At 45.4% G+C, this 15,901-nt stretch overlaps 1 protein-coding gene across 4 annotated transcripts in view; it reads right to left on the bottom strand.

Annotated features, from left to right (window-relative positions):
- The window catches only part of DIS3L2 (DIS3 like 3'-5' exoribonuclease 2), a 188,836-nt gene that overhangs the window by 81,938 nt on the left and 90,997 nt on the right, over positions 1 to 15,901 (bottom strand). For all 4 annotated transcript variants that reach the window (XM_084528891.1, XM_084528892.1, XM_084528894.1 and 1 more), the window contains one exon: positions 8,001 to 8,080. In XM_084528891.1, coding sequence (XP_084385017.1) covers positions 8,001 to 8,080 — 80 coding nt within the window. The remainder of the gene's footprint in view (positions 1 to 8,000; positions 8,081 to 15,901) is intronic.

Genomic DNA, 15,901 nt, shown 5'->3' with positions numbered 1-15,901 from the left:
AGGCTGAGGGAATATTCCCAGGCATTCAAAGAGACCTTGGGATTCAGAGCTAGGCCAAACACGTACAAGGTACTTCCCCACTGAGCAGCCTTGACATTTCAACTTCTTTAAGAACAGAAGGCAGCTGCTGAGATTTCACTCTTAGCCATCCAACTTTCGGTTTATTTTTGGAAGGATTTCCAAAATACTTCCATCTGCACCTTATTTTACACTTTGTGTAACTAGCATAATAGTCAACAATCAAGAAAAACTGTAGTGAATTGCCCTGTAAGAAGACATTCTTTCTGGTCAGCTGGATCCTTAAACAAACCCCTGCACTGCAATAAACTAAAAGTTAAGACAATAGTCCCGTGGTTGGGAGGGATCCTCCCATTTTAAGATGTTGGTAACAGAATATGTGCAGCAATAACATCTTTGTCGCCTGCATGCAACAGAATATGACTGAAGTTAGTTAGGAATAGGTTCTCACACAGTTATTTGCACCCTTTTTATCTTCCTCACACATCTTTGGATTCTTATCTGCTTGATTTACTGGGCAATCCTGCTTTCTCTAGTTCTAGCTGGTCACCACCTGTCATTTGCAGTTCTCCTCCAAACACCCTCCTGGTCCCTGAGGTCCTTTTCAGTGAAAAGGAAATCCTAGACAGATTGCTTTCAGATCTGTTTGTACAGGAATTTCTGGATCCCTTCCCCTTTATCCACATCCATAAATGAATTCTGTATATTTTTTCTTCGATACACAGTTGGGCACTGTTTTTTAAGTTAATATCTACGCATGAGAGTGATATCTGCCAATCCAGGAAAACTCGCACCTCTAAATCCTTGGGGAATTGTCCCAGGTCCTGAATTTATGAACTGAAACGATCCAAAAAGTGATTCACCCAGAGCACCTCTCCTCAGTGCAGGAAAACATATCCATTTTTAATTCCAAACTTTCTTATTTCGCTTCCCTATGCTTTATCTGTTTAATGCACTTGTCTGGGGATTAGGCTCCCTCTGTTCCCCTTTCAACCACCGTCAGTTTGGAGCAAGCTCTGCTTCTTCTAGGCCAAGCTAAGGGGAGCACTAGGCTGTTCCCTTGTCTCACTGATTTCCAAAGAGATGTTCAGAAGTGGAAGGGTGACGCAATCCAGCCCTCTGATTCCATTCAACTCTGGCCTTGGAAATTGGAAGTGATGTGTGTTTCCGCAGAAACAACGCCACGTTACGTTGAAAGAGGCAAAGCACACTGTACGTGCTGCAATTTCCCCGGCATCACACGGGAGCACGTTGTGGGACACAGCATTGATCTGGATTTGGCAGAGACCCGAGAGTATTTTGCGTATTTCAAAGAATCTGCAACCACAGATCCTTGATGGGAAGAAAAAAAAAAAAAGGGGGAACGTACCTGTTTCTAATCACTGCAATATGTCTTGTCCACTTTTCTAGTGGCACACCATAGATCCTTAACAAAAACTCACCAGACTAATCAGCAGGTAACAGGAGAGCTGAGCTAATTCTGTCTGATATCAAAGGAAAAACTGCCCAAATGTTACGCACAATCCCGCTCCTTGTATGTCTTCTTTATTTTTCCCACATCTGACTCCTGCAATAAATTTACGTAAATTGCAGTGTATGGTCATTTTATATTTAACTCATACATTGACGTTTCTGTCATTTTCTCTCTAAACCATGCCTGGTACCCACTCATCTTATACTCTTACCTTACAAAGAAGGAAGCACGGTAATTTCATAATGTAACTTTTGATTCAACACTAGTCCATTCTTCAGTGTTTATCTTAAGCAAATCAGCCCAGCAAGACTCTAATTACAAATTTTTACTATAGTCTGTGCTGCAGAAACCAAAGGGAAGGTCTCATATCAAGTGTTGCTACAGCAAATTTTACCCTACAGTCTGTAAGTGACCAGGGAGATAAAGCTAAATAGAAGATAGAGGGATTATTTGTCTTTAAAAATAAATAATAATAATAAAGTGTACACAACATTGCAGAACAAAAACAACTAGCAGTCCCAGTGTCTGCAGACCTGCAGCAAACAAGGGATGACTTTACCAACATGTATGGAAGACTCCTGGAACAGAGATGCAAGGCCTCTCGCTCTACACATCTTTCTGAAATCCTCACCCCACAGTGGACTCACACATGTCAGCTAAGGAGAAAGATCACGCTGCACTTTTCCCGGATTTGGGTCACTAAGAAAATCTCTCCTCTTTTCAAGACACTTAACTGAGCATTCCCCTTAGGTATATTTGATATAAATTCACCAACAGGATGAACAAATTTATAAGGAAGGGAAAAAGCAGGGGAGCAGCACACTGCAGATATCTTATTTGATTAGATCCTCAGGTAAAAACCAGGAAGATTTGATGAATGTATCTATATATGACCTCACTTCCACATACAGAAAACCAATGTCACTAAGGAAAAAAAAAACAGGGCAACCAACCTGCAGGATATGTTTCTGTTCTGCATTACAACAATTCCTCCTAGAGTAAAACTTAAAGTACCTAAACTTGAATTACTCTTTGAAATTGAGGGATATGGGAATGAAAGAATGGCAAGAACCATGTTAGTCATCAATAAACACACAAAGAGATGTACAGAGACCCTGACAGTGTAGCCTGAAGTAGTTCTTTGAAATCCAAAGATCTGCACAGAGGTGAGACAACCCCTCTAAAATGGACCCCAATAATTCCTGGTAACTCCTTTCCTGTCACAGCCTGAAATTTCAGCAGATGGAATTATCTGCCTTTAAAGTGGTTAAATTTCACCTCTCTTCCTACTAGCGAGTAGCTTTCAAACGCAGCACAACTGCTTCAGCTGTGTGCATTACCAGAAACGTATCACACGACACTTGCAGATCATTCCCAGAAGAAGTCTGGCAAGTGCACGAAATTCGCCTGGTTCCGCCGGGACGTGCAGCTCACGTGGCGAGCTCTTACACGCGGAGATCAGAGCAAATCTTTAAACGTCTGCACCCCGGAGGAAAGCGCTCAGGCTTGAAAGTTGTGAGCTTGCTGCCTGTGAACACTGCGCCGCTGGACGCTCCTGGCTGCAGCCGTTCGCCGGGATACGTGCGGAAAGAAAGGATCACAAAAAGAGCATTGACTGAAATGAACTCGCTTAAAACCTTAAGCTACCCTGAAACAACTCGACACACGCCGTAGAAGCGAGCTGCAGTCCAGACCCATCTTTTACTCCGAGATGATGCTGAGTCATCGAAACGGAGTACAGTTCGTTCATATTTCTAAAGCTGTTACATAAATAACCCTGTTTTCATGCTTTATTGGAGCTGATCTCTTAAAATATACACTGACAAATGCAAACAGCAAGCTTACCTCCCTACTGCTATCATTAAACAATAAAGAGGAGCACGACAGTTAATCAAAAGCAGACTCCAATAGAAAATCCTCTCAAAACCAGGCTGGCCCACTTAAGACATATATCCCTGTACAGTTTCCAACTGCTGCAAGGTCTTGCTGTGAGCTCCATTAAAAATAAAGCTCTTCCCACAATCATCCCTTGCTTCCTTTTCTAGTGACACCCTGCTACTGGATAGTACCTTACGACAGACTTATGGATTACTTCTAGAAAAAAAAATCACCTTTTTTTTTTACCGAGTACGTAGCATAGGCGAGTCCTCCGTCCAGTGACTGGAGCAGATAAAGGTTATGCTGAGAAGTTTTAAAATTTAGCAAAGGTGCAAACACAGTCCCCCATCTCTCTGCTTGCCTTCGTGGCAAAGAAATTGCCACAATCCTGAATAAATTAGCAATGAATGTTTGAGGACGAAGACAATTTCATTCTTCAAAATCTTCTGAAATGCACTGATCGAGGTGTCTAATGGGCAAAGTGTGAGCAATGGGTGTTGTTTTTTTTTTTTTGTACTTTAAATAGGTGCTAATAAACTGAGAGAAATGGACATTTTCTGAATTGGGTACTGCGTTCTCTGTTGATTTTTGGAGAACTCCTGACATCATGAGGATGCCAGATATGTGGTTTGCTCATGCCGGCTTTTTTTTTTTCTTTTTTTAAAGTGTTTAACATATGGGCAAAAAAGATGGAAAAAATAATAATTTCTTGTAACTGGGTTTACGTTTGGAATAAAAGATGTGTTAACTCTTAACACAACTTTGTCCTCATGAGACATGAAGTCTTGCCAGCCCTGGATAAGCTCTTTAACCTCTAAAACAACTCTTTGTCATAATAATTGCAGCTAGTATAGCAACTTTTAAAGCCAGAAATCCCTCAGGGTACCTCCAAAATATATCAAGGAGATCCAGTAAGTGCAAGATTAATATTCCCATAAGAGCTCTCCTTAACGCAGAAGGGTTGCAAACAGAAACAGCTTTGCAAGCAAGGAAACCCAAGGGACCCCTAGCACTGGTTTTCAACCTTTCTAGATCACAAGCTCCTGAAAATTTTCAGTGAAAGCACAGATGTCAAAAAAATAAAAAATAAATCATGTAGGCTGATGGCTTTATACCTTTGCTTTTGCCATCCACACTTCACAGGCCTGTAACACTAGGCCTTGTTTTCCTGTAGCAGTTGATGGACCCCAGGCAGATGATGACCAAGGCTATAGCTGCACAGTGGGAAATACCTCAGAAAGGGGCACAGGATATAGGCAATACGGCAAATGGATGGGAAACACACTCCTTACAGGAGGCTCACAAAACAGTATTTAGATCAGGGTTTTCAGATTATCAAGTCTTTGAAAAATTTCACCTTTGGAATTCAGCGTTTCAGCAGCGAGCCAAAATTGTCAGAAAAAAAAAAAAAGTTCGGGAAATGCTGAAGGAAATTTGGGCTTCAAACAGCAGCACATGGGGAGGAGAATGGACGAGAGTCCCCCAGGATGGTTCTTAGTTGCTTTTATTACTCATCTACACATAAAAAAAATCATGCAAGGAGATGTTTGCACAACATCAGTCATTGGACATGATTCCAGACTGGATATCTTTGCTTTAGATAAATCTCCTGTTTTAAATGAGCATTTAAACATTGGCTGCAGAAGGTTTCCTGCAGTCTCTCTCCTGCTTTTTGTGCCCCTCACTCCCGCTTGGCTCCTCAGCACCTTCCTGGAGTGCTCAGAACTCACCAAAGACCACGAAGATTTGGTTTTCTTGTCCGTATTTCCTTCTGAGCCACAGGGTCTCCTTAGAATAAACGAGACATTTCTAATACAAAGAAAGGCCGTTTCCATGGTGGTTCCTTCCACACCGATGTAAAATCTGGTCCTTGGGACACTCAGCAGCCACGAAACGTGTCATGCTGAGTGTCAAAGGGGGTGATGTTCCTTGGCCTAAGCCCTGCTGGAGCAAGGGTGCTGCTCCCACAGCGGGGCTGAGGCTGGCAGGAGAGGCAGGGGACTGAGTACCCAGGGTGGGCACAAATAAGATTGCTCTTAAAGGAGGCTCCAGCTCAGCGTCTTCTCATTGAGAGGAGTCCAGGGCGGAATGAGCCTGCTGGAAAATGTATGGCTCCAGCCAAAAGGCAGAGATCCTACACAAAGGGCTGCTGCGAGCAGGCTCTTAATCACGCTTTGTGATTCATGGAAAATGATATGTGGGGGCGAACAAAGGCCTGAGGGCTGGGACAGCCCCCAGTGGGTGCATTCACTTGCCTGCTTTTACAGTGCCTCTTGGATTTGCTCATCTGAGGCTCATCTGGAGGAATGAGGAACACGCACAACGCTCCCAAGAAGGACGCAAACTTCCAAAAGTCGTAAGTCCATGCTGGATTTCCCACTCCATAAGCTTTGGATACAAGCCACAGAAACCTTAACTTTTACTCTCAGGAAGTCGGCTATGCCCTGTCAGTCAGTCCCTGAGTCTTTCAAAGTTTCTTCATGTCTCTTCTAAATCACACTAGCAAAGTTTATTTTGGGGAACTGAGAGAAGAGAAAGGTTCCTGTACCTTCCACTTTTGTTTTATTTGAAAAGCTGAGCTTTGCAAACCCTCCCTGTGCAGAGTGAGCCTGTAGCCCAGTCCATTTTACCTTTCTTTCCCAACCGCCTCATTTTCCTGAGAAGATGAAGTAGTACCTGACTGCAGAAGCATCCTCTGTCCACTCAGGATAAGTACATCAGAGATCACCTTTGAAATAACAGGGTATGCTGGGAGGGGGAACGGTGCCTGCTCCTGGTCACGTACAAGTACACTCATTCCCTGGAAGCATGGCTTTGACGTGACCCTCTCACGTATTCCTTAGCCTTCACTGAAGATCAGGAAACGGCATGGAAAATATTCATCTGGGGAATCCAAGAAGCCAGCACAAGCCTTAACACAGCCCCTAGGAGAGGGAGGAGTCAGGAAAAAAAAAAAAAAAAAAAAAACACAGGCCAAGAAGACTTGGGTGGTTTTTTGGGTTTTCCCCCCTCAGTTTAGTTGCATGAGAAGGACTTGTTCCAACAGGGCACGTGGGGCAGCACTGCTGCGATCCCACCTCTGCCTCACAAGGGGGCATTTTGCCATCAGGCTACGGAGCTCCCACAGTCAAGCAACAGCCTGGTGATGTCTAGAAGGCTCTTGGCTGGACATTACAGGTAGAGAGGATCCTCTATGCACTGACATTTTTCCTTCCTCCCAGGTTGCAGAGGCCTCATACAGCATTTTCTGCGGTATGAGAGAGAAAACATGCTCATGACTCTGCCTGGCAGATACACCAAGTCCTAGGCATGAGCAATACTGTCTCTGGGAATGAAAAAATCCTGCTCATATATTTTCCTTGAACATATTCTCCAAATGGCTTATGGATAAGAGAAAAATGCACCACAAATGAGTTCGGTGAATGGCAGCATCTGAAATCCATGCACATGTAGATCAGCAGAGGTTCAGATGCCAGAGTTTCAACACCTTAGTTCTGAGTGACTGTGGGATCACAGCACTCATAAATCTACAAGGACCAATAATTCACATGATGAAGCTCAAAGAGGGAAAACAGAGTTAAGTTCAGGATCTCTCAAGAAGACTGTTTAAATTTTCTGTGAGACAGAACAGCAATTTTTCCTTAACCTTGTCTCAAAAATTGATATATCAATATAACCAGAAATAATGTTATTGGCCTCAAATTTTCTTGCATCTGGCTTTATTCTGTGTGTGTTTGTTTTAATCATTTCTATAGCCCTGTAATACTATTCTGTACCTGTGTCTAAGTGACTCAATTCATTGGCCACGTTACACAGAATGAAATCAACCAAAAACAGGGAATCATGTCTTTGATATTATCACATTGTGATGACTAATAAGAACAAGTAAAACTAAACACGAAGAAAAATCGCTTTATCTTCTTTATTAGTTGTGGATATGTTAATCAAATCGTGTACTATTTCTAAACCAAGCCTGTTACTGGATTTCATCAAACTAAATGAGCAGAACTTGGATAGCACAGTAAGCTTACAAGAGTGAAGTTCCTTTAGTCAGAATCATCAAGACTTGGCTTCTGGAGCTTTACTTTCTGTTCTGCTGGCCTATGGCATAGTAAAAGTACAAATAAGGCAGAACAGAAAGCTTAAAAGGCAATGAGAAGAGGAACACAGCTTATAAGGCACACTCTGCTCATCTGACTACTCCCAGTGTCCCATAAGCAAAGACCAAGAAGCATTCACCCAGTGACCTTCAAAAACCAGGTTCCTTTACCCAGGGACTACGTGCTCGAGGTCAAAGTTTTACTAGACTTCAGTATACGAGCGTGGTATATTAGCTATTCAACTGTAAGTCCTTTAACAACAGGGGACAGCTAAGATCTGCTCAAATCAAATTACAGTTCCAGTTATGCAAAATACTGTGGTTCTGCATTTCCTGACACCAGCATTATTTCAGGCTGCAGCTTGAAGGTATCTGCTCTGCGATTTCTGAAAACAGGCAATTAAAGCAGGTATAAAACTTATCACTTACTCATATTTGGTAAAGAATACTACATGACAAATTATATATATATGGACATGTCAACTGCTGAACATAAACACTGAGCAGTATTTTGTAAAATATATCTCATACCGTCAGGGAGTTGTTTACAGGACAAAGCATCATCAAGATCTTTGGCAGTTGATGGGTCGATGGTGAAAATGCATTCTTTCCTATCCAAGAAAAAAAAAAAAAAAAGGAAAATTTATCTTCCAGTCATGAAGAAGGCATCAAAACACACAGACCAGAGACATCCAGACAACAATAACAATGTTTTCAGAAGACTCAGGCTGTTGAAACATCTTCCAAACTAATCTGAAAGCCTAAATCAAATGTAAAAAAAAAAAAAAAATAGTTCTGGAGAAGTGAAATTCCTTGATGTCAGTTTTTTTGTTGCTGTTTTCTTTATTTTTTTGGGTAGAACTGATTGTTTTTAACAGCTTTCATCTCATTGCTCATTTTCCTCCACAAAAACTAAACAAGTGATCCCATCAAGTTCACTCTAAAGAAACAAGCAGGGAAAAGTCTCGATGCCTTGCAGATAGAGGAAAAAGATACGGTCCCTAATTGTAGAGCTAAATTAACCACGAATAACCCACAGCCCCATGCATAAGAGCATGTACTGGAGCATCTGTCACTCCATGAGCACAGCTAGAGTGGAGCAGAGGCAGTGAAACACTCACAAACCAGGCTGTGTGATAACTAAAGCAGGGGTGAGTCTTCAATTCTCAGTGCAGATGCTGAAGGGTTGCGGTAATTTTTAACATCAATGTTGCAGATCATGCACCAAAGGGAAAATCAGGTTCAATACAAAACACTAAGCAAGTTAAAGAATAAAAGAGCTCCCAATTAGCTAATTAGATTGAGCAAATCAATGTGGTGCTTAGGAAAAGCTGAACACCCCTCCACATGTGCTGCAATAGGGGGTACCCGGAATAACCAGCCTTGCCCTGGACGCCTTACAGAATTTGTGTCCTCCAGCAGTGGGTGGCAGGGACACTGGGAACGTATCGAGATAGACCAGAGTTATGGTCTATGGCCACAGAGACAAGACAAAATATAGCATCTGACCTCAGGCATCATCGTTTTCAAAGCACAGAGACCTAAAATATGGAGTACTCAGAAAAAAAAATACAAAACCCCTTCTGAAACTCCTGCTTAGGGCCTCCCTTTACTCTGGGCCTACAGGAGGGTGCTCCCAAGCACGGTGGGGAATGTGAGTCTAGACCCAAAAGAGTGGTGAATACAGCAAAGGAACGGGTTTGCTGGTTTATTTTGCTTTTATCTTAACATTTGGAACAAATTCGGCCCCTCCCAAGGTCAAAGATCCCCAAGCACAATGGTACAGGCCCAGGCTGCCAAGGAGGAGATCAGCCAGCTGCTTTTCTTCTCGCCGCAGAACAACTCGGATCACGGTGGCACCTCCCTTCTGGAGATGTCTAAATGAGAGCACATTTGTTTTTCTTACCACACAGCCACTGATATCCTCCTGGGGTAGCAGAGGTGGGAGGGGAAAAATCACAGCGAACCTTTAAATGAGCAAGCGTCGCACGGAATCAGCAAGCCTCCGTCTTTTTGCACGGGTGCTTGCACAGCGAGAGCGACGGCTCTGTCTTTGCAGGCCTATCACTTCAGTGCTTAAATGCTCTGGGTGGTATCTGTTGGTGTCAGACAGCTGGCAGCGTGTATTTATATAACTCCACCAGGCACACTAAATAGAGATTTTCAAAGACATAAAAATCACTAAAGCACTTCACTCCCTTCCGAGACTTTGAAAATCTTTTAGAATATGCTCGCTTTCAGATTGGACAGCAAAGCCGCCTTAATCCCTCGACGCACGTTAGTTTCTGAGCCTTCACATGCATCCAAACAAATTACAGATCGTGACACTGAAAGATATCAAATCTTTTCAACTACACGGCGGCTTTGATCTGTTGGTGTCTAGCCATCCGGCAGCAGGAACCAACTAATTTGTAAAGGCTTGCAAGCATCCTCGCTTCCAGAAATACGGAGCCCTTAAAGTCCCAAATCCACTTAGGGCTGGAATTGCAGGATCTCTCCTCCCCAGGGTACTGCACCTCAGGGAGCTGTGTGCACAGGTACAGCCACCACAAGCAGCTTGCGGGCGGGCACGTGTCCCCGCACCGTGGCTGCCCCCCGGGCCACCTCGAGTAAATCTCCCTTCAAGCTCCTTAATTTAAAAGAGCAAACAGCGCCGAGCAGAGCCTAATGGCTTGATTTCCGCTGACGAGTGACCAAGAAAAAGGTTAAAAGAGCTTCTTCAAAGAGAAGGCGGGTTCCCGTGGCACGGGAAGAGATAGCTGAGCCCAGATGTTCGGGGCCCGCAACCGCAAGCCTCTGCCACCCATTGCGAATCGTAGCTGCAGGCAGTTTAAAGATTAGCAGATTGGTTTCAACAACGTGCATATTTGCAGCCTGCCCTGGAAAGAAGCGAACAGAAAAAGGCGGGTGCCAAATCCCAAACACATTTAGACAATGGTAGCAACGAGCAGGGCTGCTTTGCCGAGATGTGTTTGGCCGGGGAAGGCTGCTGCAGAGGTCGGTGGCCCCGGTTCAGAGCACACAGAGCGGGGCTGGGGGTGGCCCCAGACCCCTGGGCAATGCCTGGTGCGGGGCTCGTTGCCGCTCGGGGTGTGCTGGCCGGGCTCCCGCAGCCCCTTCGCGTGCAGGCACAGCTCTCAGCTGGGATATTTAAGCTCACAGATGCAGAGTTGAAGAGGGGTCCAGGCAAACAGTGAATTAGCATTTCTCAGCAGCACCTCTACGTGCAGCACAGCTGGGACGTGTTTTACCACCAGGCTCAGATCCGCTTCTCCTTTCAAACCGCTCGAGGGACTTGAACTTGTAGCTTGTCACGGGCAGCTTATTCTGGGCACAGACTGCAAGGTGAGGTAAGAAAGTCACTGAGCAAGTAACACAGGGAACGATACTCCTTGGCACAAGGGCCCTGCAGAAACGTTGCAGGCCAGGTAGTCGGTGGGACAAGAGACGCTGATTTGCAAGCAGAGCTGAAAATCCGTGGCAGCGAGATAATTCTGGCACAAAGGAGTACACCTGACTAAAATTTTCTAAGTGAATTCTGCTTACCAGTAATTGCATTATTAAGTGTGATGAATTATATTTCTGGTTTTCAGCTTTTATTACTGGAGAGGTTTCAGATGGCTACAGGAACCAGGGCTGGCATGTGGGAAAGAAAACAATCCGACGAGCAACGGGACTGCAGCGCCGGGCACGAGTGCAGCACCCCCACGTGTGCTCCTCCAGGCAAGCTCTCAGGAAGGCCCAGAGCTCAGCTGTCACCTCTTGCTTTTCCTCCAGCCCTGCCACTGTCACCTTTTATCTCTGGACGTCTTCAGAGCCTCCTCCAGTCCCAGGGCACACCAGCAGCAGGCAGAGACAAGGGACAGGAGGAAAGGCTGGGGGTGGGCAGCGCAGCCGCCCCCTGCCCCACAAATTGTCCCCTTCCCTTGGCACCTGCTCCAGCCCAGGTCCCCTGGGTGCACCCCAGAGGCAGGCTGACAAAACCCAGCTGGGTGAAGAAATAACATTGCTCCCGGCTATGCTGCAAGTGTGCTCAGAGAGGAGGAAGGAGCCATTCAAATTCCTCCACTGGCCATGCTGGCCGGCTGCACAATACCCCAAAGGCTACACAAAGATCCAGGGGAGATCAGACCACATTTCTGAGCGTAACCAATAACAAACCCAACCTGCCGTGGGTTGTATGGCTGAACCTCGAGGCAACAGCACTTCTCATGCACCTGCTAACAAAGACATTGCTTAAGCACAAGCAAATATCCCGGCTGCACGCAGGCATATTTGCATTGACCACAGGTAAATACAAATTGGCAGCTGTCGCCGGCTTCTGGAGGGCTGCCAAGGTGACCTTGTGGATTAAGCAGCCCGATCATTCCTCTCCCCCCCCCCTTGCTTTAAAAGCCCCGTAGGAGCCATCTCTCATTGTCATTGCACCTAATAAAAATCTGTTTTATTCATTTAAAATTGTCAAAACATACTTTGTAAAAGTAATGAGATGTTCCAAGTCCGTTCGTTCCAACAAACACACGAGTTGGTTAGTGAAAGGAAACTGGTTTAGGAGATAGAGACGCACACAGAGTTAAGAGATTTTCCGGTCTTCGTGCTGAAAAGGGCTGGAGATAAATGTGTGTCCTGTAAGAAACCCCCAGCCTCCGCACGCTAATCAAAAGGAAACATTTCAGTGTGCAAACTTCCACTTCTTACGGGAGCTTCTTTGTCCGAAACCCATGGTTAACGCGGGTCTGCAGAGGTGCACTTGCTCTGGCTTGGAGTTTGTGCTGATGGAAGAAGAAAATCTTCTTCTCCCTCCTCCTGGTGGCCAGAGGATTTGTGCACTGGATCCAGGCTGCACCTACAAAGAGTTTTGGGGGAATGGCTCACACGGAGCGCAGTGGACCTGCACGTGCCTCTCCTGCTGCCTGCACCCTGCTGAAGCCCCTTCAGCACCGCTGCAAGCACAGCTCACACGCTGGCCCCGGCTGCCATCTTGCAAATCAACCCTCTGGGGAAAAAATGTGCAGAGCAAAGTGCTCCGTTTATTAGACAGCAACGACAGCGTGCACATCTACAAGCTGGAATATCAATCCTAATTTAAGGAAAGCTAATTAAGTGCCGTTTCTCTTTGTACACCTTAAGGAAGCCTAATTAAAGTGGACGAGCGTATCTGCAGAGCAGTTGGTCTTCTTACCTTTAACAGAACCTAAAATAAATGGCTATTGCAGCAGGAGAGGTAAGACAAACAGTCTGTTAGTGAGCTAGAATTACCATCACGGTAATTAAAATGCTCGCAGGTCACAGGACTGCAACGGCAGTTTGTTTTTCTCTGTGTAAATAAGTCCATCCATGCAAAGGTATTCACGAGAGTCGGCAGAGAAAACAGCGTACAGTCGGTGCTGCAAGGTTAGCTACAATACATCAGTACAGCTTTTTGCCAGCTGAAATCATTCAAAAAGTCAATGAATCAGTTGGAGCTCGCCGTAAAATACAGCACAAGGAGCTCACAAGTCCCAGTGGTCAGTGCTCCATCGTCGCTCGAGTGGAAGCCTGCTTGCCCCACGACGAAGCACTGCATTTGTAAGCTGCAGCAGAGGCGAGGTTCCCCGTGTGGCCGGTGGCTGGCTGAAGGTTGGGGGTTACCTGCGTGATTTTTGGTGAAAGCAGCTCGATGCTGCTAATGCAGGAGAGCGATGGTTTGTGCACAAAGCAGCGCCACGCAGCCGTGCAAACCCTGCTAGCACAACTGGACGGCCTCCCCAGGCAGCGGCGTGCCAGTGGAGATGCTGAGCCCAGATCTGCACCACGCTAACAGACGCCAACAAACCGTGAAACAGTTCAGGGAACTGCGTGTACCCGCCGGGACATCGGAAAGCCCTCGATGAAGCAAGATGTTGCCCTTACCAGACAAATTGTCCTTTCTCAGGAGGCAGAGCCCTAAAGAAGGGAGCAGACACCGGCTGTTCGGGATCCGGGGAGGGCTGGTGCCTCTGACAGCAAGCCCGAGCACCTATGGAAGGGGCTGAGCAGGGAACCATCAATTTTCTCCCAACAGGACAAAGAGGTTGAAGTGGAATTAAGGTGCCTGAACACCTTACTTACCTCCCTGCCCTGACTGTCTCCCTGAGGCAGCCTCGTGCAGCAATCACAGGTCATTCACCAAAAGTAAAGCACCCGAAACGACTACAAAAGACAAGGAATCCACCACAAGCCACACCATCCACTAGCAGGGAGAAGGTGGCTGCAACCTGCTGGCTGTGAATCCCCGACAGGCAGTGTGTGGCTGCAGATTCAACCAGCTGGGTGACCACCAAATGCTGACCTCCCGTCCTACCCCGGCTCCTGCTGCCAGCCCGCAGTCCCACCACTTGCTCCTGAAGCACCTCCTGAAATCTTTCGCAGAAGCATCACCCGATTTCCAGCACCCACGCTGCTGCAGCTGGAGAGGAGACGGCAATGACCAGCGTTTTGTTTATTGGAGTAGAGGCATTACGAGCATCACGAGCCTCCTTTCAACTTGACTATGTCAGTGCTGAGACATTTACAGTAAGAGTGACTGCACGTCTAGACACTTGCAATGCATTTACATTCTTCTAGGGCCTCTTCAGATTGTCCTGTTCGCTTCACTTTGTGAGTGCAGACAATAGCTGGGTGGGACCGAGAGCTCCGCAGCCTGGTTTACCCTTATTAACTTCAGCTCGAAGCTGGCTTTTTAGAATTAAGCAGCGAAGGCACTTTTAGAGTCCTTAGGCTCTTCAGGTCATTTCTAAGAAGCTGCTGAGCTCTATCATGGAAAAGCTAAACAGACATCATTTCTCAGAGCTGGAAAGAGTTGTTTTAATTTGGAAATAGGCATCCTAGAGCTGTCAACTCACTCCAGAGAGAGCTACAAACGTTTTTTCACACAACAGCCCAATTGTTATGGCAACTGCAAAAATTGAATCTCATTCCTCAATCCCAAGTAAACCCAACTTGACCACGCTGTCTGCGCAGGTTCGCTATGAAGTGCCAATAAGCATGGGACCCGTTCCACCGATGTTCATCACTCAGACGGGTATGAAACAATTTGCAGAGAGAAATCACAGAGAACAATCAGTGCCTGAACATTGGGATTTCGACATCCCACTCCCAAAGTCATCTATTACGTGTGGTGTCTACCACATTTGTCACACTTGATGTGGATATTTCAGTTAAAGCCCTGGAGTGGCTGCTTCCAAGATGAATGCTTAAAAGGAATATATTAAAAAATACGCACGCAGTAGAATTGCCCTGACAAATCTCTGAAGGCACTCTGAGTGCCCTGCAACACACTGACAAAGACACATGACGCACCACAAAACTCTCTTTGCAGGGAGCATAAATTTCAAAACAAAGTGAAATTATAAAATAATTGGAAGCAAAAACTGCCCCCTCCAAACACTAATTATACAAATCCCACAGAACTCCAGCACACCATAAAATGCATCAAAAGCCCAACTTTATACATCAAACCTGTGCTGTTCTTTTTAATTTCTCTGTGTTTATGTTTTAGCTAACATCTTGTTCTGGTTCAGCAAACAGACCTTGGTCCAAGAGAGCGGCTAACAATGGCTCCTGATGTATTGTACTTCTACAACAATAAACATTTACATTTTCACCAAGGGCTGCTCGCTGGATTGCCGAACCGGAATCAATTATTCCTCCTGTGTATTTACGGCCTCAAAGTAAGGAGGAAGAAGGTAAAAAAAGAGCACTGCAGTCTCGGAACATAACAAAATGGTTTGAAAAGCCAACATATATATAACAGAGATCAGAGTGTCTGAGAGACCTAGCACCAGCAATACTTCCTACAAGTCATGCTGTAATTGTGCCACAAATATAATGAGGTCTCTGCACCACCACTATCCCACGCAAGAAGGTGGAGTGTAATTGAAAATGCACTTGCATTATATAAACTACCTTAATCATAGATGCACCGAGCTAGAAATGGAAGAGACGTTAGGTCATCCAACCCCCATAGGTCAGAGCTGGGCTACACTTGACAATACGTTTGCGAGGACTTTCTCCAGTATAGTATTAAGCATCTTTCATGATGGAGTTTCCAGTACTTTCTTTAGCACTGCAAGCTACATTCTATTTTAGGTTGGACAGGAAAGGTTTCCTCTTTGTCTTACCTTAGTTGTCCTCATAACACCCCTTTGTGTCCTCCCACCACCTTCAGTGATTCTTGCTTCTTTTTCATCCACGTATTTTAACCGTTAACTACGTCTTTCACAAACTTCTAGTTTCGGTGTTGGCAAACAGACACTGTGCAGTTAATCCTTCCTTTCAAGCCAGTCCCTCAGCTCCCAGAATACCTTAGTTAGTCTTCTCTGGACTGCCCCACTTCTTAACCGTGCTGTGATGTCTCCAGGACAATTCTGCTTCACACAGAAAATACCTTCAGGTGTGCCACCTGCATTATG

The sequence above is a fragment of the Aythya ferina genome (genome assembly GCF_964211825.1).
Source record: "Aythya ferina genome assembly, chromosome: 9".
NCBI classification, from domain to species: domain Eukaryota; kingdom Metazoa; phylum Chordata; class Aves; order Anseriformes; family Anatidae; genus Aythya; species Aythya ferina.
Note: the sequence above shows the minus strand (reverse complement) of the source record. Positions and strands in the feature narration are given on the sequence as shown.